Source organism: Equus quagga, chromosome 15, assembly GCF_021613505.1.
Source record: "Equus quagga isolate Etosha38 chromosome 15, UCLA_HA_Equagga_1.0, whole genome shotgun sequence".
Lineage (NCBI taxonomy): Eukaryota > Metazoa > Chordata > Mammalia > Perissodactyla > Equidae > Equus > Equus quagga.
This window is the reverse complement of record NC_060281.1, coordinates 25,576,815-25,600,878: the sequence shown is the minus strand read 5'-3', so window position 1 is coordinate 25,600,878 and position 24,064 is coordinate 25,576,815. Positions and strand designations below refer to the sequence as shown.

General features: G+C 39.8%; 1 protein-coding gene across 1 annotated transcript in view; it reads left to right on the top strand.

Annotated features, from left to right (window-relative positions):
* DNAH8 (dynein axonemal heavy chain 8) overlaps nt 1-24,064 on the top strand; it is a 272,886-nt gene that overhangs the window by 205,173 nt on the left and 43,649 nt on the right. The window contains exons 80-85 of the mRNA XM_046640515.1: nt 815-933; nt 2,562-2,764; nt 13,021-13,094; nt 15,098-15,250; nt 15,630-15,785; nt 23,562-23,678. Of these exons, the coding sequence (XP_046496471.1) occupies nt 815-933; nt 2,562-2,764; nt 13,021-13,094; nt 15,098-15,250; nt 15,630-15,785; nt 23,562-23,678 (822 nt within the window). The remainder of the gene's footprint in view (nt 1-814; nt 934-2,561; nt 2,765-13,020; nt 13,095-15,097; nt 15,251-15,629; nt 15,786-23,561; nt 23,679-24,064) is intronic.

Below are 24,064 nucleotides of genomic sequence, written 5' to 3'. Positions count from 1 at the left end.
TAAAACATGCGTACAAACACCGTCTAAATAATCCAGCCTGATTGTTGCTGAGAAGTAGCACTACGCTCCCAATCTACAATTTTGTAATCCGTCTCAACAGTACTCGGGCTGCAGGGAGCACCTCTTAATGCCTCTGAAAACCTGCGGTTCTCTCCCTGCTTCTGAAAGAACAGGTATTTGAGACCAGCTCTTGGAGATGCTTCTTCTCTTCCTAGGTTTAAGGTCTCAGGGTGGAGGGTCACCAGGAAAATAAAAGCTTTGATTTTGTCGTCCATCACTATTTTAAGTAGAGGTCAACATTTAGAGGTTTGGTTATCAGAATGGTCTATATCAGTGGTTCTCAACCATGGGCAACTTTGTGCTACCTCCCAGAGAGCATCTGACAATGTCTGGAGACATTTTTGATTGTCAGGAATTGGGGGGAGGGGTGCTACTGGCATCTAGTGGGTGGAGGCCAGGGATGCTGCTAAACATCATGCAATGCACAGGACGGGCCCCTCAACAAAAAATAATCTGGCCCCAAATGCCAGTGGTGCTGAGGCTGAGAAACCCTGGTCTGCTTTTTTTCTGCCAAATCATTTTGTATAATTTTGTATAATGGTCCTAAATTTAGTGAATAATGTAGAAAAGCAATGGAAAACTGAAAGGAAATAGTAATATCCATGTTATTTGAGTCATTGACTCTGAAGAAAAATGTAAACTGTGCAGTTATGTTGAAAAGTTATCTGCCTGAAAAGAAGTTTTTTTGGAATCCTCCCCAGTATATTCGAATTGCATAATTCCTATGGCTTGCTAATTGGCTTGTTTATTTTAGATATCTCGTAATGAGAAGGGGTGGAAAAGCTGGTTTGATAAAGATGCTCCAGAGGAAGAAATTATCCCGGATGGATATAACGATTCACTGGATACTTGCCGCAAACTTTTACTGATCAGGTGAGAAGAGAGATTATCAGACCTGGAAGCATCACACATTATATTAAATCACAGATCGCCCCTCAGGGAGCTTACTTCACTCCATCCTGGTAGTTCTTATAAGAAACGTATGTGCTTCCAAATTGCAGTTTCGGATGGCAATTCTTTACGTCCTTGGCAAGCAAATAAAATGGTGACGGTGCAGGGATCTTGACAACATGTTAATGATAGTGCTTTTAGCAAAAAAATATGAAAAATATGCTCATCATTCACTTTGTTCATCATTTACCTTTGAGTGAATCATTTATTGTTGAATTTACTTCTTTAAAAAAAGTAGACCTTACCAAATTATCAGGCAATTAGTTTATAAGCTGAAATTCAATTTCAACTGAGGAAAAGCCCAAGAACGTTGTACTATTGAAATGTATAAATGCTGATTTAGCTATTAAAATAGAAGGCAAAAATTTGAAATTGTTGTTAAGGAAGAAGATTCTTTTCTTTTCCTTCTCACTTTTCACATTTTCCAATATCTGGTACCTCAAAGAAGGATTCTATATTGAAAGATCAGTGTGTGTGTGTGATTAGTGAGAAAGACAGGAGAGTGGAGTTGGGGAGAGATGAGACCACCAAAACAATATCAAAAAGATGTAGAATTATTTCGGAGTAGTTGTTGTCTTTCCTAATGTTATACACCTGAGCTTGCATTTCTTAGAAAAAGTTGTTTCCTGGATGTTGTCACTATTTGATGGTGATCAGAGCAGTCAGCAATGGTGACCTCATGATCGACAGAGTATGAAAAGGCTACTTGTTTTTATTGGAATAGATGTCTCTCTCTTTCATCCATCGTTGTTAAGTTGAATCTAAGTCAAATGAATAGTGGAATCTACTAGCAAATAAGAATCTGTAGAGTTTGTGATCTAAAATAGCAAATATTAAATGACATTTGCGTAATGCGTTGCTGCGTTTAGAACCTACTACACTTTAGGCTTCACAGATGGGATTAAACCAATGCTTGCTGGTCAGCCTGCTTTTGACACCTTTGACACGTTAGATCCCTTGAAGACTGCAGAGCTTCAGCGTGCACAGCAGCCCAGCCCCCATCGTGCACTGGAGCTGGCAGAAGATCCCTGTCCCCGTTCCCCTTGTGTTCCTGCTGAGTCTCCAGCACCCAGAGTGGGGCTGAAGTGCAGTTGGCGCTTGATAAATCTTTGTCAAAGAATGAATGTGCTCCTGTGTGTTAGTTTGGGGGAGGAATTGCTTACATGAAGCTGGCACCCTCAGTTACTCAGATAATCATTGATGTGTTTGTAAAAATTAACTAGTTGAAGCTTCAGGGTAGTTTCTGCTGCTTCTGAAAATGAGACACTTGGATCAGATGACGTTTAAGTTCCCTTCCAGATTGGCAACAGACCGTGTTGTTGCCGGCCCTGCCCTACTTCTTGCCAAGGCCTAGCACCAAAACCACATGGTTAAATTTGCACTCACCCAGGGATAGAAAACCTTGCCATCTCTCTTACCCAGATCTGCATAAGGGAGAGCTAGCTTTTTTTTTCCTTTGCTAATTAAATATGTTCTTTACGTGCTTAGAATTTGATAGAATAAAAAATGAACACACTGAATTTTTTCCTCTAACTCGTATTAATTTCTAGGTCTTGGTGCCCAGACCGTACTGTTTTTCAAGCAAGAAAGTATATTGCAGATTCTTTGGAGGAGAAGTACACAGAACCAGTTATCTTAAATCTGGAGAAAACTTGGGAAGAGAGTGATACACGAACACCTCTGATATGTTTCCTGTCTATGGGATCTGATCCCACAATTCAAATTGACGCCTTGGCCAAGAAACTGAAGCTGGGTATGATCAGCAATCTGTGAAATTTAGCAAAACGTCCAAATTTTTGCCTCAAATTTGCCTTTCGTAATTTTATAACTGACTCTTAGAAACATATCCATAAAACTGAGGTAGAAAAAATATTACACTCCTTCCTCTTTGCTCTCTTTTCAGATCTTCTAGAGGGAGGGTGTGATACAGATATCTTTGTGCAGAGAGGAACACACTCATCTACCATATACTGGTTTTTTTTTTTTAAGTCATAAGCAGGTGACCCTGGTACATGAATAGCAGACTAGAAAGAATGAACATACAGGAGTAAATTTTTTTGCCATATCTATATAAAATTACAACAAAGTCTATTTTATCACAAGGTGAAAAACTATAACCATTACTGTAGTGCATAGTAATTAGAGATTCATTCATTAATGTTTTCATTCAATAAACATTTAGTACAGCCAGTGTGCTAGATTCAGGGAGTACAGAGATGAGTACGGCATAGCTGGGAAAGACAGACGTAAATGCATAACAGAAGACAATGTGACAACTGCTGTAACAGAGTTATGTAGACATGCCTGATTACAAGATCCAGAGCTACTCAGGCGGCATGGGGTGTAAGGGAAAGCATCACACTGATGATATTTTGAGTAGGATCTAAAAAGTAGATAAAATTTTACCAGGTGGGATGGTGGGAGGTAGAAGGAAAGTTATTCCAGGGGAAGGTTGTAAACACACAAGTTGTGAGGGCAGTGACTGAGGCAGCAGGAGTAAAGGACAAGGACCTACATGATGCAGAGCACATCTTGATAGAATTAAGCCATCCTCCTAAGGGTGGCTGTTTACAGGAGGGCTGTGATCTGCTCTTCATACTCTGAAAATCTGAATGTTGGTGGAATTGCCGTTTGGGATTGTCCAGGTTCAGGTCTCTATGACCATACTATGAAGGGTTAATTCATTCATGTCTTTGTAAACATTATAAAAGTGATTGATTATGAATCACTAAACCTGCCCTATGAAATAAAACTTACACTGAGTTTATTATATCGTTAACATAAACATGATATAGAATCAATTCTGTCATCTCCAAGTACTTGCCACATGTTCCTCTGCATTAAGAATTTACTGTAAACCGTTCGCTTATGGTAGCATGGTCTATGTTCATTCCCTCTTTTCTCATCTTGACTTTGCTCTGTTCATTGTCACCACACTGTTGCCTGTTCTATATGGATCCATGTTTGAATGGTCGCATTCTTCTGACTGAACACTGATGCCCAATGCAAAGAGCTCCCGGGTTCTATTGGCAACTGCTCATGGCTAAGCCCCATTAACCACCTTTAAAGTAGGCTGTTTTGCTCTGGTGTTTACTGCAGTGTGCCAGTCATCTGCGTCGGTCCAAGAGTGTGCCTTTCTCGCAGCTTGTAGTTTGCAAATCTCTCTCAGATCTACTCCTCTGCGGATCTTTGTCCCCCTGCTTCTATACCCCACCTCTCTCTGTGTATAAGTTCCTTTTTTTCTGTCTTGCCACAAACCGATCTCCACGTGATCATCTCTCTTAGCCTCTGGTGGCTCGTGGGCTTCACTGCTCACAAGTTCAAAGTGCGACACTCCCAGGGAAACTGCCCTTACTCTCTTGGTCCCAAGTTCAAACATCCAGGGAAGATATGCATTGGTCACATGCTCCTTTCTGGGCCAGTCAATGAACTGTTTCTGTGGACATGGGTTCACAGCAGGAGCCACATATATGGAGCTAGAGTGGAGGACATTTCTTAGAAGGGGATACTGTTCCTAGAAGAAGGGCGTATTCCACTAGAGTTACCATTTCAAATGTTACCTCAAAAGGATGCTGTTTTGGAGAACAAGGGTATAACAACAGAATTAGGAAATTCAAAGTCTCCTTTGGGAGAAATTATAACTATGACATTAAATAAATACATAAGGCCAGAACTGTGCGATCACTTTTAGTGTTACTACATGTTATCATACTGCTTTGCTGGGCAATTCGGTGTTTTCATTTCTTGCTGCTACTTTAGTTTTTCCAATTCCAGTTGTTCAAGTTTCTATTGGTTACTTTGTTAGGATAGTGAAAGAGTAGATTTGATTGTGACACTGAAGAACCCAGTGAATTTTATGAAGAACTCTTTGCTAAATCATTTTTGGGAATGTTAGGAGGTCTCAGGCTGTTCACTACTTTGGGTTAAAAATCCCCAAAATAGCTGTGAAAATGGAACTCTTATGTAGACAGAATATTATTCTAGTCTCACTAGAAATATTTTATTTGTATAACTGGATAGTAGATAATCATAGAATGCTTGGGGTGAATAGGACTCTGGAAATCTTGAAAACCAGCTACCTTAATTTACAGCTGGGGAAACTGAGGTCTGGAGATGAGGCCAGGGAGGCAGTTTGTGACAGATCTGATTCAGGGCTTATCCCAGGGCTTCCAACTCCCGCTTCAGTGGTCTTTCTCTTTCGTTCCCTCTCACTGAGTTTATTAGATAAATTAACCAGTTACCAGACAGCAGCTTGAGGGATGGGACCAAGTCAAATAAGTTTTGGTAGGAAGAGAGGAGAAGAAAACCTCTCACCATGGATACCGTCTGTTGCCTGTTATGGTCTGCAGTGAGAGATTCAGAGCAGATACATTCTGCACGAAAGCAGTGGGTGCCTGGGCACCGGGGAGAAACAGATGGATTTAACATGAGAACCCTCCTGGGAGCCTGGGTGAGGGAGAAAGGGGTCCCAGAGGAAGGATAGTTTGAAAATAGACTTCGAGAGCAAACACATAAAATGCAAACCCACAATTATACAAGAGTAGGAATGAGAAAATGGGTATAACGACGTGTACAGATGAAAAAATTTAAATAACAAGAGAATGGTATGTAATTATGGTAATAAACATTAAAATGGACAAGTTTGTAGAAAAATACAAATTTACAAAATTTTCTCAGAAAAGGTAGAAAAACCTGAATAGACAAATAATCAAGAGGAGAAAAATTAGAAGTTTTAAAATTTCTACATCAGCAAAGGCTCTGGCCTTGGATGATTTTTTTGGTAAGTCCTTTAAAACTTTCATATGCTATCTTCCATTCCAGACTTAGAAAAAGAGGATATATTTTCCTTTTTATTTTAGGGGAATCGCATTATCCTGATATCACAAACAGACCAAGAGAGTAATTGCATAAAAGAAAGAAACCACAGATTGATCCTACTTATCAGTATAAATGTAAGGATCTTCACTAAAATGCAAGCAGGAAGAATTCAGTGTGACATTAAAAAAAACAAACATGCAAAATAATAATAATAATCTTTGACCAAGTAGGAATGCACCAAGTAGGGTGAATATAGGAAAGATACAATATTAAGAAATCTCATTACAACAATGAGCGAAAAACTTTTCCTTAGGCTATCTTATTATTACCTTGATAGATGCTAAGAAGGAATTATTTGTATTTGACTTTTAAAAAGTTGGAATAGAAGAATATTTTATTAATGCGATAGTGAATATGAACTTCAAATGACAGCATCATACTCACTGGTGAACAGCTGGAGACATGCCCATTAAAGGCAGGAGGAAGATAAAGATGTCTGCTCTCACCACTATTATTTAGTATTGTCGTGGAAGATATAGCTGATGTAAGAATCATAAATAAAAAATATAACTACTGGAAAGGAGGGACAAAAATCTTTATTACTCTCAGACGGTATAATTGTATAACTGAAAAACACAAATGAATCAACTGAAAAACTATTAGATTTAAGAGATTTAATAGCTCAGTAAGGTGGCTGGTCACAAAATAAATATATTTTAAAAATCAATGGAGCATTTTTGTAAAATAAAATGCCAAAATCCCATTCACTGTAACAACAAAAATAAAACAAATAATTTTAAAAATGCTTATTAGAAGAAAACTATAAAACTTTCTTGGAGTCATAAAAGTAGGATAGAATAAATGGAGAGTTACTATATTGCCAGTATAAAGATTCAATACTGTAAAGATGTCAATAGTCTCTAAATTAATCTATAAATTGAATGCAAGTTTAATTGAAATTCCAACAGTATTTTTTTTTAATTGGATAGTGGAGGGGTCTTAGATCATCTGGAACAATAAATGTACACGAATAGCCAAGAAAGCTTGAAAACGAAAAAGAATAATGGGAACCAACACCATCAGATTTTTAAAACTTTGTCAAATGGCCAATAATTTAATCAGTGTGGAACTGGCTCAGAGTACATAAACAGATCAATGGAGCAAAATGAAAGGCCCCAAATTAGACTCCAGTATACATAATAGCTTAGTCTATGATAAGATTCACATTTCAAATCAGTGCAGGGAAAATGGATTAGTCAATAAAGGGTTGAGATAGCAGGTTAACTTTAGAAGAAGGTAAGAATTTTACCTCACGGTAAACTCCAAAGTAAATTCTAAGTTGATTAAGGTTTTAAATGGCTTAAATTGAGCTGCGAAATAATATGTTGAACAGTTATATACTATTGGGGTGGCTAGGATTTTCTTAATCATAATACCAGAGTCCAAACTCAGAGGGACAAGATGGGGAATTTGGATGAAGTTTTAAAACTTCAGTATGTCGAAAGCACCATAAATAGGGGGACCGGCCCCATGGCCGAGTGGTGAAGTTCACGTGCTCTGCTTTGGCGGCCCAGGGTTTCGCCGATTCGAATTCTGGGCGCAGACATAGTGCCACTCGTCAGGCCGTGTTGAGGTGGCGTCCCACATGCCACAACTAGAAGGACCAACATCTAAAGATACACAACTGTGTACTAGGGGGCTTTGGGGAGAAGGAAGAAAAATGAAATCTTTTTTTAAAAAAAAGCACCATAGGGGCCAGCTCCGTGGCCGAGTGGTTAAGTTCGCACGCTCCACTGCGGCAGCCCAGGGTTCGGATCCTGGGCGCGGACATGGCGCTGCTCGTCAGGCCACGTTGAGGTGGCATCCCACATCCCACAACTAGAAGGACCTGCAACTAAGATATACAACTGTGTATGGGAGGGTTTGGGGAGATAAAGCAGAAAAGAAAAAAAAAAAGAAGAAGATTGGCAACGGTTGTTAGCTCAGGTGCCGATCTTTAAAAAAAAAAAAAAAAAGCACCATAAATAAAATTGAAGCACAAACGAGAAGAGTGTGGGTGGGAGTTACAGCATTCCATTGTAGCTGGAGACACTGGCAGCCCTTTATTATATATATATCACAAATCTTTAAAATGTTTGTATGTTTTGTCCCAACTATTTTACATGTGTGAATTTCTCGTAAGAACATATTGAGAGACATACATCAAGATTTATATACAAAGATGTTTAATCTAGTGCTATCTGTAATATTGAAAAATTGAAAATGTCTTAAATGTACAAAAGGGTAGTGGTTGAATGAACAAGGATGAATCAGAATGATGGAACACTGTGCCACCATTAAAAACTATTCTCCAGTAATACTTAGTGACAATAAAATGCTCACAACATACTGATAAGAAATAAAGATATAAAATAACATGTATGAGTGTATGTATATATATGTAATTCATATACATATGATACATATGATATACATATGTACATACATATAATTTTTTGCTGATTTTTTGAGTTCATAATAGTTTACATCAATGTGAGGTTTCAATTGTACATTATTTCTTGACTGTCACCACATAAGTGCTCCCCTTCAGCCCCTGTACCCACCCCCCATCCCCCCCTTCCCCTGGTAACCACTGAACTGTTTTCTTTGTCCATGTATTTGTTTATATTCCACATATGAGTGAAATCATCTGCTGTTTGTCTGTCTTAGACTGGCTTATTTCGCTTAGCATAATTCCCTCTAAGTCTTTCCACGTTATTGCAAATGGGATGAATTTGTCCTTTTTTCTGGCTGAGTAGTATTATATATATATATATATATATATATATATATATATATATACACCACATCTTCTTTATCCAATCATCAGTTGATGAGCGGTCAGTGTTTCCATGTCTTGGCTATTGTGAATAGTGCTGCAATGAACATAGGGGTGCATATGTTGCTTTGGATTGTTGATTTCCAGTTGTTTGGGTAGATACCCAGTAATGGGATAGCTGGGTCATGTAGTGGTTCTATTTTTAGCTTTTTGAGGAATTTCCATACCGTTTTCCATAGTGGCTGCACCAGTGTGCATTCCTACCAGCAGTGTATGAGGGTTCCCTTCTCTCCACACCCTCTCCAACATTTCTTATTTTTAGTCTTAGTGATTATAGCCATTTTAACAGGCATAAGGTGGTATCTTAGTGTAGTTTTGATTTGCATTCCCTGATGATTAGTGTTGTTGAACATCTTTTCATGTGTTTATTGGCCATCTGTATATCTTCTTTGGAAAAATGTCTGTTCATCTCCTCTGCCCATTTTTTGATCGGGTTGTTTCTTTTTTTATTGTTCAGCTGTGTGAGTTCCTTATATATTATGGAGGTTAACCCCATGTCAGATATATGATTTGCAAATATTTTCTCCTGATTGGTAGGTTTTCTCTTTGTTTTGATTCTAGTTTTTTTTTTTTTTTTTTTGCCTTGCAGGAGCTCTTTAGTCTGATGAATTCCCACTTGTTTATTTTTTCTTTTGTTTCCCTTGTCTGAGATGACATGGTATTTGAAAAGATCCTTTTTAGTTCGATAATTTTATGGTTTCAGGACGTATCTTCAAGTCTTGGATCCATGTCGAGTTTATTTTTGTGTATGGTGTGAGATAGTGGTCTACCTTCATTCTTTTGCATTTGGCTGTCCATTTTTCCCAAGGCCATCTATTGAAGAGACTATCTTTCCTCCATTGTATGTTCTTGGCGCCTTTGTCGAAGATTAGCTGCCCGTAGATGTGTGGTTTTATTTCTGGGCTTTCAGTTCTGTTCCATTGATCTATGTGCCTGTTTGTGTACCAGTACCATGCCATTTTGATCACCATGGCTTTGTAGTAAATTTTGAGGTCAGGAATTGTGATACCTCCAGCTTTGTTCTTTTTTCTCAGGATTGCCTTAGCAAATCAGGGTCTTTTGTTGCCCCATATGAATTTTGGGGTTCTTTGCTCTATTTCTGTGAAGAATGTCCTTGGGATTCTAATTGGGATTGCCTTGAATCTGTAAATTGCTTTGGGTAGTATGGACATTTTAACTATGTTTATTCTTCCAATCCATGAGCAAGGAATCTCTTTCCATCTCTTTATGTCATTATCAATTTCTTTCAGTAATGTCGTATAGTATTCATTGTATAATTCCTTCAGCTCCTTGGTTAAATTTATTCCTAGGTACTTTATTCTTTTAGCTGCGATTGCAAATGGAATTGTATTCTTGACTTCTCTTTCTGTAAGTTCGTTATGGGAGTATAGAAAAGCAACTGATTTTTGTAAGTTGATTCTGTACCCTGCAACTTTGCTGTAGTTGTTAATTATTTCTATTAGTTTTCCAATAGATTTTTTGGGGTTTTCTATATATAAGATCGTGTCGTCTGCAAACAGTGAGAGTTTCACTTGTTCGCTCCCTATTTGGATTCCTTTTATTCCTTTCTCTTGCCTAATTGCTCTGGCCCAAACCTCCAGTACTGTGTTGAATAAGAGTGGTGATAGTGGGCATCCTTGCCTTGTTCCTGTTCTCAGGGGGATGGTGCTCACTTTTTGCCCACTGAGTATGTTGGCTGAGGGTTTGTCATATATGGCCTTTATTATGTTGAGGCAATTTCCTTCTATCCCCATTTTGTGAAGAGTTTTTATCATAAATTGTTGTTGGATCTTGTCAAATGCTTTCTTTGCATCTATTGAGATGATCATGTGGTTTTTATTCCTCAGTTTGTTGATGTGGTGTATCATGTTGATTGATTTGCAGATGTTGAACCATCTCTGTGTCCCTGGTATGAATCCCACTTGATCATGATGTATGATCCTTTTGATGTATTGCTGAATTCGGGTTGCCAAAATTTTGTTGAGAATTTTTGCATCTATGTTCATCAGTGATATTGGCCTGTAGTTCTCCTTCTTTGTGCTGTCCTTGTCAGGCTTTGGTATCAGCGTGATGTTGGCCTCGTAGAATGTGTTAGGAAGTGTTCCATCTTCCCTAAGTTTTTGGAATAGCTTGAGAAGGATAGGTATTAAATCCTCTCTGAAAGTTTGGTAAAATTCCCCAGGAAAGCCATTTGGTCCTGGGGTTTTATTCTTTGGGATGCTTTTGATTACTGTTTCAATCTCTTTCTTTGTGATTGGTCTATTCAGATTGTCTGTTTCTTCTTGACTCAGCTTTGGGAGGTTGTAAGAGTCTGAGAACAAGAGTGGGAGTCAGGTCACCGTGAGAAGGCTGTTGCAAGAATCCAGGCAAGAGGTGGTGGTGACTTGGACCCGGGGAATAAAAGTGGAGATGTTGAGAAGTGGTCAGATCCCAGGTATGCTTTGAAGGGATGGTGCTAAGTCTCCTCTTGACCCCTTACCTGGATCAGTAGAAGAATCTCAGGCTCATAGCCACCTGAATAAAAATCAGTTCTTCCTTTGAGAAGGTGTATTTCAGAAGAGTTTGGAAAGTGAGAGGAGATAGACTATGGCTCACACTCACGTGTTACTACTTTTTGTCCCTCTCACACCTTGCCCCACTGACCTATTGAACATTTGTGAATTCTGTCAGAATAAGAGGGGCTCAGTACCTCTGTATGATCCAGAGGCTCTTCCCATTCAAGTCCCGCCTCTCCTTTCTTCTCCTTTTATAGTTTGCATAGATTCTTCTTGAACGTCCCTGGGAGCAGTGCCTGGATCCCCTTGAGCAGGAGAGATTCATGGGGGCTTTGGTGGGAAAATCCAGCTTTGCTCAGTAACCCTTGGCCTATTGCAATTCCTGGTTCTCCTAGTAGTGCACTTCCACCCTCTCTCAGGTGCCCATTGCAAAGTTTCTTCCTGTGGCCTTGAGTCCGTGAATAATCCTTAATGTTGCGCCTTGTAAACCCTAATGGAATCTCTGGTTATTAACCAGCTGGTGGCATTTAAATGGTGTATCCTGACAGCTTCTTCTCTGGTTCCTGACGTATTTCCCTTCCTACCCCATGGATTTCTCCAGTCCTTTGTAGCCTCTACCAGCAGTTCCCAATTCAGCCTCATTGTTTGCCCAACTACAGTGGTCTGTGTCTCTGAAGATTCAGGCTCATCCAGTAGATCAGGGCAAAAGCACACACTGGTTCACGATGTCCCCACTGACCCCATCTTCCCGGGCTGAGATCATGCCTCTCAAACTCAGGAAAATCTAGGTCCCCAAAGCCTTGATGAAAAGTTAATTTCTAGGGGCTGGCCCCATGGCCAAGTGGTTAAGTTCGTGCGCTCAGCTGCAGGCGGCCGAGTGTTTCGTTGGTTTGAATCCTGGGCGCGGACATGGCACTGCTCATCAAGCCACGCTGAGGCAGCGTCCCAAATGCCACAACTACAAGGACCACAACGAAGAATATACAACTATGTACTGGGGGGCTTTGAGGAGAAAAAGGAAAAAATAAAATCTTTAAAAAAAAGTTAATTTCCAATTCCGTTTTCACAATCATGATCCATAGACTTCTTTAATTTAGTGAATTCACATGTCAGGGCATAAGTGTGGTTCTCTGCCTATAACATCAAATTCACTGATGAGCCTAAATAGTGTATTCTTCCCTGAGTTATAATCACAACTCTGATCTTGAAGTGGTCTCCACCTTCTCTTCACGCTCAGTCCAAGGTGGTGATGATCTGAGGAGCAGTTGCCCCTGAATGTTGCTCTCACAGGGCTGAGCTGCCTCGAGTTCCCTCTCAGGAAATAGACAGACTTGCAAACAAAACCAAAACCGACAAACAGAAGAAACTGCCAGCCTGACATCAGAAAAGAATAAAAAGCCAATTAAATCTTTACTGCAGCACCTGTAAAACACCAAAGGAGATTTCAGATCAAAACATATAACAAAATTTAAAAATTCTCTTTTCCTCTAAATACCCATGATAATATTGTAGCTGCCTCTCCCACCATCAATCTTCCTTCTCATTGTCTCCAAAGATGCAAAAACTCTCTAAAAGCCTGCCCAGCCTTGCACCCTTTGTCTCTCTCTCCCTGTCCCTACTTTTCCAGGTGGTCCTCCAGTGTCCACTCCACTTATTTCTCTCGTCAACACAACCAAAGGCCAGACCTGTTTGAATAACAAAGTTTTCTTCTTAGAAGCCACAGAGGGAGGGAGGCTGTGACCATTCAGAAATTAATTTTTGTTCTAATCCTGTTATAACTTTACGTTTTATCATAGCGATCCTTCTCCTGTGTTACAGAATGCAGAACTATCTCAATGGGGCAAGGACAAGAAGTTCATGCTCGAAAGCTGATTCAGATGTCAATGCAGCAGGTGTGTAGCAAGGGACACTTACCCCAAATGCGACATTCTTGCTATTGTCCCTCCGGCCATCATGTCCACCTAGGACCCCCACAGTGATGCGTGTGCTGCTCAATCATTATTTTCCATTTTTGTTTATGTGTATATAGACAACCTTTGATTACCTGTGAATTTTAAACCTCAACCTAGTTTGCTCCTAACATCCCCATAAAAAGCTTGTTCCATATTCTATAGTATATGCTCCATTTTTTTTTACAGTACATATTTCTTTTTGACAATTTGGAAGATACACTTTCTGGTTACTAAGGATGCAACTCTAGCAGTCTCAGAATTTCATGATCAATATTAATAGATTGTGCTTAAGAAGTGACAGATTGAGACAGTTACATTTCAATTTTCGTTTAAAAGTCAGACTTTCATTTTTCATTAATGAATAATTTCAGGCAAATAAGAAATATTTGAGAACTTTATGTTTAAATATTGATAATGTTTTTACTGAAAATTGCAAGCTGGACGGAGTGTTGAGAAATATTTTCCATCACACCTAATAAATACACAGGACATTAATTTTCTAGAAATGCTTGGTAGATGGCAATTTCAACTGTAATAAGTAACTGCCCCATTTATAAAAATAAAATAAGATCTTGGTTTATTTTTAAGCCTTTGATCTCATAATGTCTATAGCAACTTTGGTGCAGCTTTTCCCTGGGAATTAATGACTAGAGAGGGTTAATGGGCTAAAACTCCGCTTGGGTCATCAAATTTTCAAGCTAGTCATTAATTCTTAAGTGCCCTAAGCCTTAATATTTATCACATAGTTAAATTCAGTAATATATTGTATTTAATTTATAGATATCAAAGCAATTATATATAATTATTTTTACTCAGATCAAATGATTCACTCTATTGAGTGACTTGACAGTTCAACTTTGGGCCTTAAATAATTTCTCTAGTTTCCGTGAGTGAGAAACTTTTTAATTTAAATACTGCATCCACATTAACGTTCTTTGAAATACTAGCTTTTATAACTTTCACGTTCTGTTTCTCAAAGTGCTATAAGTATTGATAATAATGCCACTGTCAGAAAAAAGCCCCCGATGAACAGGTGCGGCCACATTGCCGCTTGAGGAACGCCAGATGTAGGATAAAGCTGACGTTGTAGGATGCAGAGTGGGGAACCAGAAACTGACTGGATCCACAATGACACAAGCTAACCGTGAAGTCCATCTTCCTCTGGACACTGCAGTTGTCCAGAATAACACACTTGCTGTTTAGGCCAGTCTGAGTTGTATTTTCTCTTACAGTAGAAGGCGTAATACATGAGCCTGACTATGTATCTGTGGTGCTCAATATTTTGTAGCTGGAAGTATCTGATCTTGTTATATAAGGTATCAAAACGTTGTCTGGTTTATAAACTGTGTTCCCATGGAGCAGGGATGGTCATGTGACTTGTATTGTTAAGGGTAGTTTTATCAAGTATTTAGATAATGCTTAATATTTTGTGGTTTCAGGAATTTATGGGAAGAGTGATGACAAGAATAAGGTTTAGTATTATGGTAGCAAACGTCACCAGATGTTTTGTGTCCAACTTCCGTGAGATAACGTGCATCCCTCTTTGTAACTATGGACGACTTGGTTTTGGAGTGCGTTCTGATTCACCTTAGGCAGGACAGTTTGTTAACAAATTCCAGAATACTCATTCCCACCATTAGATGGTGCACACACTGTACTCACACAAGTCTGACTTCAAGTTTTAATTTCTGTTCCCTTCTGAACGAGGGGTGGCAGAATACAATCATTTTGAACCCACTTGATTTCAAGTAATCAGTTTTAGGAGTAGCAGGAGAAATGATTCTATCGACGTATACTAATTTTATTAAAAACATGCGCTGAAAGCAAAATATTCACATGCTCTAAGCAATGCTTTAAAAAATGTGTACAGTTTTGTACAGTTGGTTTTATTAAAATCATAAAAAAGTCGCAAGAAATTAATATGAAATCATTTTTGAATACAGGGTGGCTGGGTATTACTGCAAAATTGTCACCTTGGCCTAGAATTTATGGAAGAATTACTAGAGACATTAATTACCACTGAAGCCAGCGATGATTCTTTCCGGGTATGGATAACGACTGAGCCCCACGATCGATTTCCAATTACATTGCTTCAGGTTGGTTACTATGAGATAAGTGTCTTTTCCTTGAGAGTTATATGAATAAAATGGCATAATTGGCATTATTGAAAGATGGAAACACAGCAGGACTTTTTGGTCCAGTAAAGTCTACTCTGCAAAATCTTATACTATAATTGTCAAAATCTTGGTTAGAATCACCCAGATTATATAGCAAGTATTTCTACAGAAGAGTTATAAGACTCAGTACTAATTTATTGGGTTTCGGCTCTGATTAACGCCATTAGTTTACACAGTGCTGAATTTCAGCCCTCATTTTATGTACCATAAACATATTGTTGTCTGATGTATTATAATGTCTATTTTATCCTTTACAATAATTTATAGAACCTAAACTACTGTTTGCTTTTTATGACAGACTTCTCTCAAATTCACTAATGAGCCACCCCAAGGTGTACGCGCAGGGTTGAAGAGAACATTTGCGGGAATTAATCAAGACCTTCTGGATGTCAGTAATTTACCCATGTGGAAGCCAATGCTTTACACGGTAGCATTTTTACACTCCACTGTGCAGGTAACTTTTGAGAGCAGTTTGCACGTTTAGGGGATGCTAATGCTGTGTTGCCTCATTGCTGCACTGTCTGCTCTCCTTGCTCTGATTTTTTCCCCCTGATAACGCTTTTCCCCACCTGGCATAGTATATATTTGTTTATATACTGAATGTGTCCTCCTGCCCTGTCCCCACCCTGGCCATTAGAATGTAAAACTCCTGGGCAAAGACTTTGTCTTTTTATAACTGCTGTATCTCCTCTGTCACAGCCGCTTCTGGGGCATTGCCAGAGCTCAGTAAATATTTGTGGGATGAGCAAAGAGATTATTACGATAGGAGCTTGGTTTTGAAAGTGCCTATGCTGGCCAGGAATGTTATGTACACCGTCTCGTGTCATACTAGCGACACATTTCACGGTAGGACTATCGCCGTTTGAGAAACGAGGAAATTGAGACTCAGAGAAGTTAAGTCCACTTTGCAGACGGTAGACCTAGGGGTCAAGCCCCACACTGCCTGCCTTGGAAGTAAATACTCCAAGTTTTGAGCCTACTCCCCGCTAGTGAAATTGGTGGTGGTGTTGGGAAGAGGAGTAACAGTGGTCACTTGTCTTTCTCAGGTAGTTTGCTCTTTGCTTTTGCTATCTACCTATATAGTACTGTGTGCACGCATGTGTGTGTGTGTGTGGTGAGGAAGATTGGCCCTGAGCTAACATCTGTGCCAATCTTCCTCTATTTTGTATGTGGTTGTCACCACAGCATAGCTTGATGAACTGTGTATGTCCACGCCAGGCACCGCAACCCACGCACCTGGGCCACTGAAGTGGAGCAGGTTGAACTTAACCACTATACCACCAGGCAAACCCCACTTATATAGTAATTTAATAATTTTTTGGCTACCCAGCAACTTATCTATGGGATTTTTTTCATTGTTTTGTTCTATTTTTGAATTTTATATGTGTTCTGCATTTGAAAACTGTATCATTTTAATGTACTGGATCCACTTCTTGATTTCACAGAGAGATGAAGAGCCTCCTTTAACCCCTTCCTACATGTCTTCCTTCCCTGAGGCTGGAGTGAAGACAAAACAGTTAACTGGCTGGTCCCAGGAGGCGTGCTTTAGCTGTGCATGGGGGTGCAAGAGCTTCACCTCATCTCTCCCCACCCTGCTTAAAGGTGGATGGGAATTTGGTGCTCACCCCAGAAAATACTGGGCGTATTTACCCTAGGTTCATTGTCTCTACCACTTTACCAGGTTCCATGTTGCCCAGCAGAGAGGGCCGTGTAGAGAGGACTAGCTGGTGTTTATCTGTCCCCGAACCCTGAGGGAGTTAAAATCAGGTTAAAGGCTTTGTGGGCAGTTATTTTCACTAAGTTCCGTTGTGGCCTTTGGATTGTAAATTACAGCTTCCAAGTCACTGAAGTCTATTTCATACATTCTTATCTGGGAATTGCTCGCTTTGCTAGACCTTATCACGCTCTAATACAAATATTGCTTTAACTCTGTTATTTAATTCTCAATTCACAAATAATACATTTTATGATTCTGTTCTCAGTGGTGATGATTCAACTCTTCCACTGTGCTTATCACGGGGAGATGATTGGGGGTATTTTCCATACAGTCTGTGCGGCAACCTGTGTTTTTAGTGGCCATTAGCCAACCGCTAAACAGAAGAACAAGAGGACCACGGTTTAGTCATGGAGCTAAAATGCTCGCACTTAACATCACGTGTATTTGGGTTAAAACAGAAAAAAGTCTCCACTGCTAGGGCTGTGAAGCTAAAGGTTGAATATCTCTTAAAATCCAGTCATGGTGTGCTGGAAAGAGTACTCCATGGAGAATCGCAGTCCTGGGCGTTAGACTCGCTGTGAAGCCCATTAGCTCTGTGAGGTTGTTATGTCCCTCTCAAGGCTTCTGTTTCCCCATCTGTGTGTCTAGAGGCGGAAGGAGGTGATCTTTCAAGATTTTTCCCATTTCTAACATTCTGTTATCCCGTTCTGTGGCTATGTGGGGAGTGCAGATAATTCAAACATAGTTTCCTCTGTTATTTTTTCATCAATTTCAGAAAGATTTACTGTGATATTGCCCAAATATTTTCTTTTATTTGGTTAGGATAGAGTCAGATTGACAGAAAGATCCAAAGTTCTTTAGGGGCTTTTGGTCCCGCGCCAGCAGCATGTGCCTCACTTGGGAGTTTGTAAGAGATGAATCTGAGGCCCCATCGCAGACCTGCTGAGTCAGAGCCTGCATTGTAATAAGATGCCCAAGTGACTCGTGTGCTCAGTAGAGTTTGAGGCACAACTGCGATGGGAGGGACTGTTCTGGATTTGGACAGATTGTGACTTATATTTCTCTAGTGTCGGACATGATAGCTGAATACTTCATTTGTTAATTGATTAATTGATGCCTCCAAATTAACCTAGATATGTCTTGCTTTCTACAAACATGGTGTATATATTTTGTCCTTGAAGAGACTGAAAAAAAGAACAGGGAACTGGCTCATGTCACACAATCTGAAGCTTCAGAGCTGGGGAGGAGTTCATGCTGGAGTCCATCACGCATTAGAATGGGGAACCTAGTGGTAAAATGTGAGAGTTGGATGTCCCCCAGCGTAATTTCTCGTACTAAGTTATGTTTTGGCATCGTGCTATCAGCTCACCCCTGCCCAAGGGCATCATGTTTTATGTGGACCCTACTCATTGGTACAGACAACAGAATGAGCACCCTGCCTCTTGCATAAGAAGTAGATTTGGCTGGTCAAGGACAACTTTCTTGGGTAGAAGAGTGGTGGAAGGTGTGATTTGTTCTGTCGGTCGGTGAGGTGGGAGCAGGCTTACTCAGTAGGAGGGTGCCCTGGGTGCTGCCATGGGAACTTGCATAGATGCACAAGCCAGTTCTGCCCTGAGCTCTGCTTGCTCCAAACTCTCCCGGCCTCCCTCCCCTCTCCTCCAGGAACTTACCATCCTCATAGGCCAGGAAGTTACTGCAGCAGCAGCTGCTCTTACTGCAGTCTGGTGATGTCTCTCTTTGCCAGCCAGCCCTCCTGCCCTCGCCCTGGGAGCCTTGCCTTCTCGGTGCCCTGGTGCATGCCTCGGCTCCATTTGTCCACTACTCCTTGAGGAGATTTCCGAATCGTCTTGAAGATGAGTCTCAAGGGAACTCAGTATTGTCTCTCTATGGTTTCCCAGAAACTCCAGCATAACATCATTCTGGGTTTCAAAGCAAGCCCATGTTCACCCTTCAGGATTTTAATTTTAAATACATCTTCCTCCAAAGTCTTGGTCTTTTGAAACTTAATAATTACATTTGTAGTCTCCTCTCAACACCTCCTGTGGAAGGTCAGAATAATGTTTTCTGTTTTTTTCCTATTAATGGTTAATGTACCATTGCCCAGTGTCCCAACGTACCCATTACCTGGGCCTCGGAAACCCCGGGAGGAGATGATGGGGTGGGGTGCTCAGTCCTTTTAAAAACTTCCCAAGTGATTCTAACATGCAACAACAGTTGAGAATAACTGCCAAACAGACATTGCCCTTAAGGGAGGAGTCTTTAGTCATTTTTACATCCTTTTCATGGTTTGGAATTTTCTCCCCATCACCTTGGCTTCCCCACATTGTCGCCCACATTTGGGACTTTTCTAACAGCTTATACCCAACTCTTTGAGGTTTTTTGCTAAAGAGATTGATTAGGAGCTCTCAGGGCCTGCAGAGGCAGTTGCCAACTTGGAAATTTTATCACGGCTCTTAGAAATAATTTAAATATTAAATAAAAATGGCCATATCAATAGCAGCCAGGGAATTCCACTATGAGCAGGTCTTTATTCAGAAAAATGTTTCCTTCTCCTACATTTTGTTTTCTTTCTAAAGTTTGAGCCTTGACAAACACTCCCTTCAAGTTTAATAGTGTATATAATCTTCTTGCTTTGAGGAGCGTGATTATTAAGTTCTTAATTTAAACGTATTCAGAATAATTACAATAATATGACACAGGTTTTTAAAAAGATCTTCTACACTTTGCTCTGTAGTGTTTCCCAGTGGCTCTGGCCATTTCTGTTAATTATTTTCACCTGTTAAAGTTCTCTTATATTGTCTAGTATGCATTGTATTTTTCATTTTATGTTATCTCCACTTACTAAATAAATAGGATGTGGTGCTCCAAAGACAGCCTTGATTTGAAGATGTGACTGAAGTGATTCTGCATGGGCCTGTGGGAGGTAGGATCATTGGGCTGAAGTAGAATCTACCATAAAATTGAAAATAGCTTTGCCATCATTAAAGTGATGATTCCGTTGAGCGACTTTTCTTCAGAGTTCTAAGGAGGATTCCAGTTTTCCATACGTCACTAACAGTTCTGTGTTTTGTATATTTTTTGGAATAAAGGGAAAAAATCGTATTCATTAAATTCAGTAAGGAGTAGACTATTCTTCCTAAAATCATCACTCTTCATCTTAGTAATGGATAATAACTCCCTTCTCTTGAGTTTGGTTTTGGCTCTCTATCCTGACATTCAGTCTGTCTACATTCCATCCTTGAGTCATCACCTGAGCACGTGGTTCCAGCTACTCCCTAGAGGTTGCCCTCTGCTGCAGTAGAACCATCTACCTGAAAACTCCTTCTGGATGCATCGTGAGCTTTGCGTTCCTATCTTTGCTCATGGCCTCCACCAAGCCCAGAAGTCTTTTCTCCCTTCTTTTCAAAGACCAGCTTCAGTTTTGTTCTTTCCAGAAGCCTCTGATTGAATGTCTTTTTCTTCAGGCTTATCATCTATTAAATTTTGACAGTTAATTATGCTCACTGTCACATTGTCCTTTCCTTATTTCTAAGTCTTATTTTCTCAACGAAATTAAAACCTTTTGAAAATACACTGATTCAAAAATTTTTCTATTATATCACGTAGGACTCATTTCACAGTTTCAAAAATACTGATTGGACTAAAAAGACTCAATATTCCAAATATTCCAAATTCTAGCAAAGTCCCCTGCTTTTGAGCTTCTGAATGAGTTCTTAGGGCCTAGTGGTTTGAATCATTCCTGATAGTAATCCAAGCTGATAATTCAGGGGTTTTTTTTGTTTATTGTCATTTAGAGAGATTAGTGAGTCCCAAAAAATGTAGCAAGAAAGTGAAATGACTTCATTTGTCAAGGAAAAGACACCCACCAAGATTTTGACTTTTTTTCCCCAAGATATGCTAAACAGTCTATGACTTTAGTAAACCAACCTAAAAAGTGAATGCTTTAAATGAAAATTGATGGGAAGTAACATAAAATGAAGCAAATTTCAGCATTAGGGCAATTTTCAAAGATCACATTTTAAGGAGCAAGTGAATTGCAATCGTTCAGTGCGTATAAATGGGAGTGATTCTATAGAGCCAATTTAAGCAGCTTCAGTAATAGGAAAGAAAGAATTATTCTTCATTCAATCTCCTGTCTAACTGAACAGTAACATTTAAAAATTGAGTCAACATAAGTAGAACTATTTCAGAGTTGATTCTGTTTTTTAAAAAATTAGAAAACATTTGCATTTCACCAATAAGTGGTTAGCATTCTTCTCTTTGAAGTCCTCAAGATGGAAGGAACGCCAGAGACTCAAGGCTTAGCTGAATGCATTTTCATATTAATATCCCATAGACCCTTCCAACCCACCCTTGCTCCTAGAATAACCTGGAGGCGGTTCACCTCTATGTTTCTGGGCACCACTCAAGAAATTCAAATCTCTATGTCAGCCTCTAAATTGATCCCCACAGAGGGTGAGAGGAAGAGTGCCTTTCAGTCTAACAATAATCAACTACTGTTTATTAGACAACCATGAGCCTTTCCCCAAGGTGCAGTTGCAAAAGGGGAGACAAAAATGGGAGACAGGTTTTCACCATCAAGGCTCAAAATCTGGTTACAAGACCACATATTTCAACATGAAACAACTAGACAAACAAAGCAAGGCAACTTGAATGCTGAGACCAGGAAGCAGAAAGCCATCAAGTGAAGCTCACACCTTTAGGAACCAAGGCTCCCCACTCTTGCACCTGGGACACCACAGGTCTCTCCTCCTGTCAAGGCTGCACCTCTGCTCCTTCTCACTTTCTCTGTTCAAGGTCGAAGATGGTGCTTCACAGCTCCTGTGTTCACAAGTCTCCTTGGTTTAAGCTCTGACTAGGATAACTCTGGAAAGCAAGTCTGAACCCTTACTCTAAATTCCTGGGAGAAGGAATCTGATTGGCTCCTCCTGGGCTGTTTGTCCACCTTTGATCTAATTAGGTAAAGTGTGGGCGTGGGAGTCACACCAGACAAATGTCTAACACCTGACAACCTACCCTAAAGAAGTACAGGTCTAGAGGTAATGGGAGTAGTTTACATTTTAAGAGTTATTTGTTCGCCCTCAGTCTGAACTCCTAGGGCCAGAGCATCTAGACTCAAATTAATTTTCACGGTATGCCTAATATTTAAAAATCACATCCTAAAAATCAGTAATTAAACCTTCTTGCTTTCTGAATTTCTTCTCTGACCTGTCCATGAACTTGTCTAAACTAAAATTCATTTAGATAACTTTAAATAGTGATATTATTGAGGATCGAAAGCTTGGAGCAGCTGCAGTAAGAATTATTGGAATGGCTTGTGACAACAACGTGTGTGTGTGTGTGTGTTGGGTTGAGAAAGGCAAAAAAGGAAAGAAAAACTAATACAATCACTTGCCACATAATGACATTGTGGTCAACGACAGACCACATGTATGACGATGGTCTCATTGGATTCTTACTGTTTAGCCTCGGTGTGTAGTAGGCTATACCATCCAGGTTTGTGTAAGTGCCCTCCATGATGACTCCAGAATGGTGAAATTGCCTAATGATGTGTTCTCAGAACATATCCCTGCTGTTAAGCAATGCATGACTGTGTATATGTAGAGATAGAGAAGTAGAATTACGTCTTCCCATAGGTGTATCAGGATTTTACATTCCATGGAAGTCCCCACCTCAGGCACTAGGCTCAAAGGCCTAGGAGCTAACCCCAATAAACAATTGGACCTTCCGTAGAGAGAGATTGTGTGCTGAGGCAGGGCAAGATGATGGTATGGTAACATTTGAGTTAATCTATGTGGGTTGCTAGGTAATCAGGGCCTGGAATGATCAGTTCCAACACTTACATACCTTTAGAATGGTCTCCAGAATATCAAGGCAATTGAATCATTTGATCTGAGCCCAGTTTGATTATTTATGGGTGACTTGGCAATTCAAAACTGTTAGTCACTGGTTCATGGGAGAGAACAAATGAAGGCAACGTGAAAGTTTTAAGACAGCGTGTCATGTTTTGCAATAGAAATTCTTAGTCTTCAAAATCGGAAATTGCGAAATTACAAAATGAAACTAGCAGGGAGTCTAAATACTCTTGAGTGCTGAAGTTATTCAACTTGACAAACAAAAATTCAAACCCTTAGGTTTAACATTTGAAACTTTCTTTCCAAGAGTCCAATTTAGAGTAAATGAATTCATTCAACAGACATTTATTGAGCACCTACCACATTTTTTTGAGTTGGCAATCGAGACCTAGACTGTTTTTTTTAAACCCAAGAACTCTCATTGGGCAAACATGTGGATATTTGTTCTTGTCAACCATCTGGCTATAGAGCCATGGAACGATATTTCTGATGGTTAATATACCCGAAATTGTACACTGCTTTTCTATGATGTCAACTTATTTCTATATCATGCCTTAATTTTATTGTACTTCATGTTTTACTACTACTAATAAAAGGAAATAGCTGCATACAATTTTAAAATCTCACTCCATACTGACTTTTCTTTGGTGTTTTTAAGGAGCGACGCAAATTTGGTCCCTTAGGATGGAATATTCCCTATGAATTCAACTCTGCTGACTTTACAGCCAGTGTTCAGTTTATTCAGAATCACCTTGATGAATGCGATATTAAAAAAGTGAGTGAAATTGTTTCTTTTTTCTATTTTTATTGCTCTCCTTAAGCCAAGGTCCTACAGACATTTTCAATCTGTGATATGCAGTGAACTTGCTGGGGTCCCCCCACCTCCCCAAAAGGGACTGCTCATTCCAGTCAGCTGTTTACTGGTCCAGCCATTTCCACTCACACACTTACTGCCCACAGGAGTGCATTCGGACCCTGTCTCACACTTGTGTCTCTACCACATACAGAACAGAGGCGGACCACTAATGAAGAAACGCAGTGTGTTGAGAAACATCACAGCCTTCCTCATATCACACCCAAGGGCCACAGTGCGCTTCAAAAGAATGTGTACCTTAAATCAAACTTTTCTTCTTTCGTGCCTCTTTGAAGTGAAGATGTTAT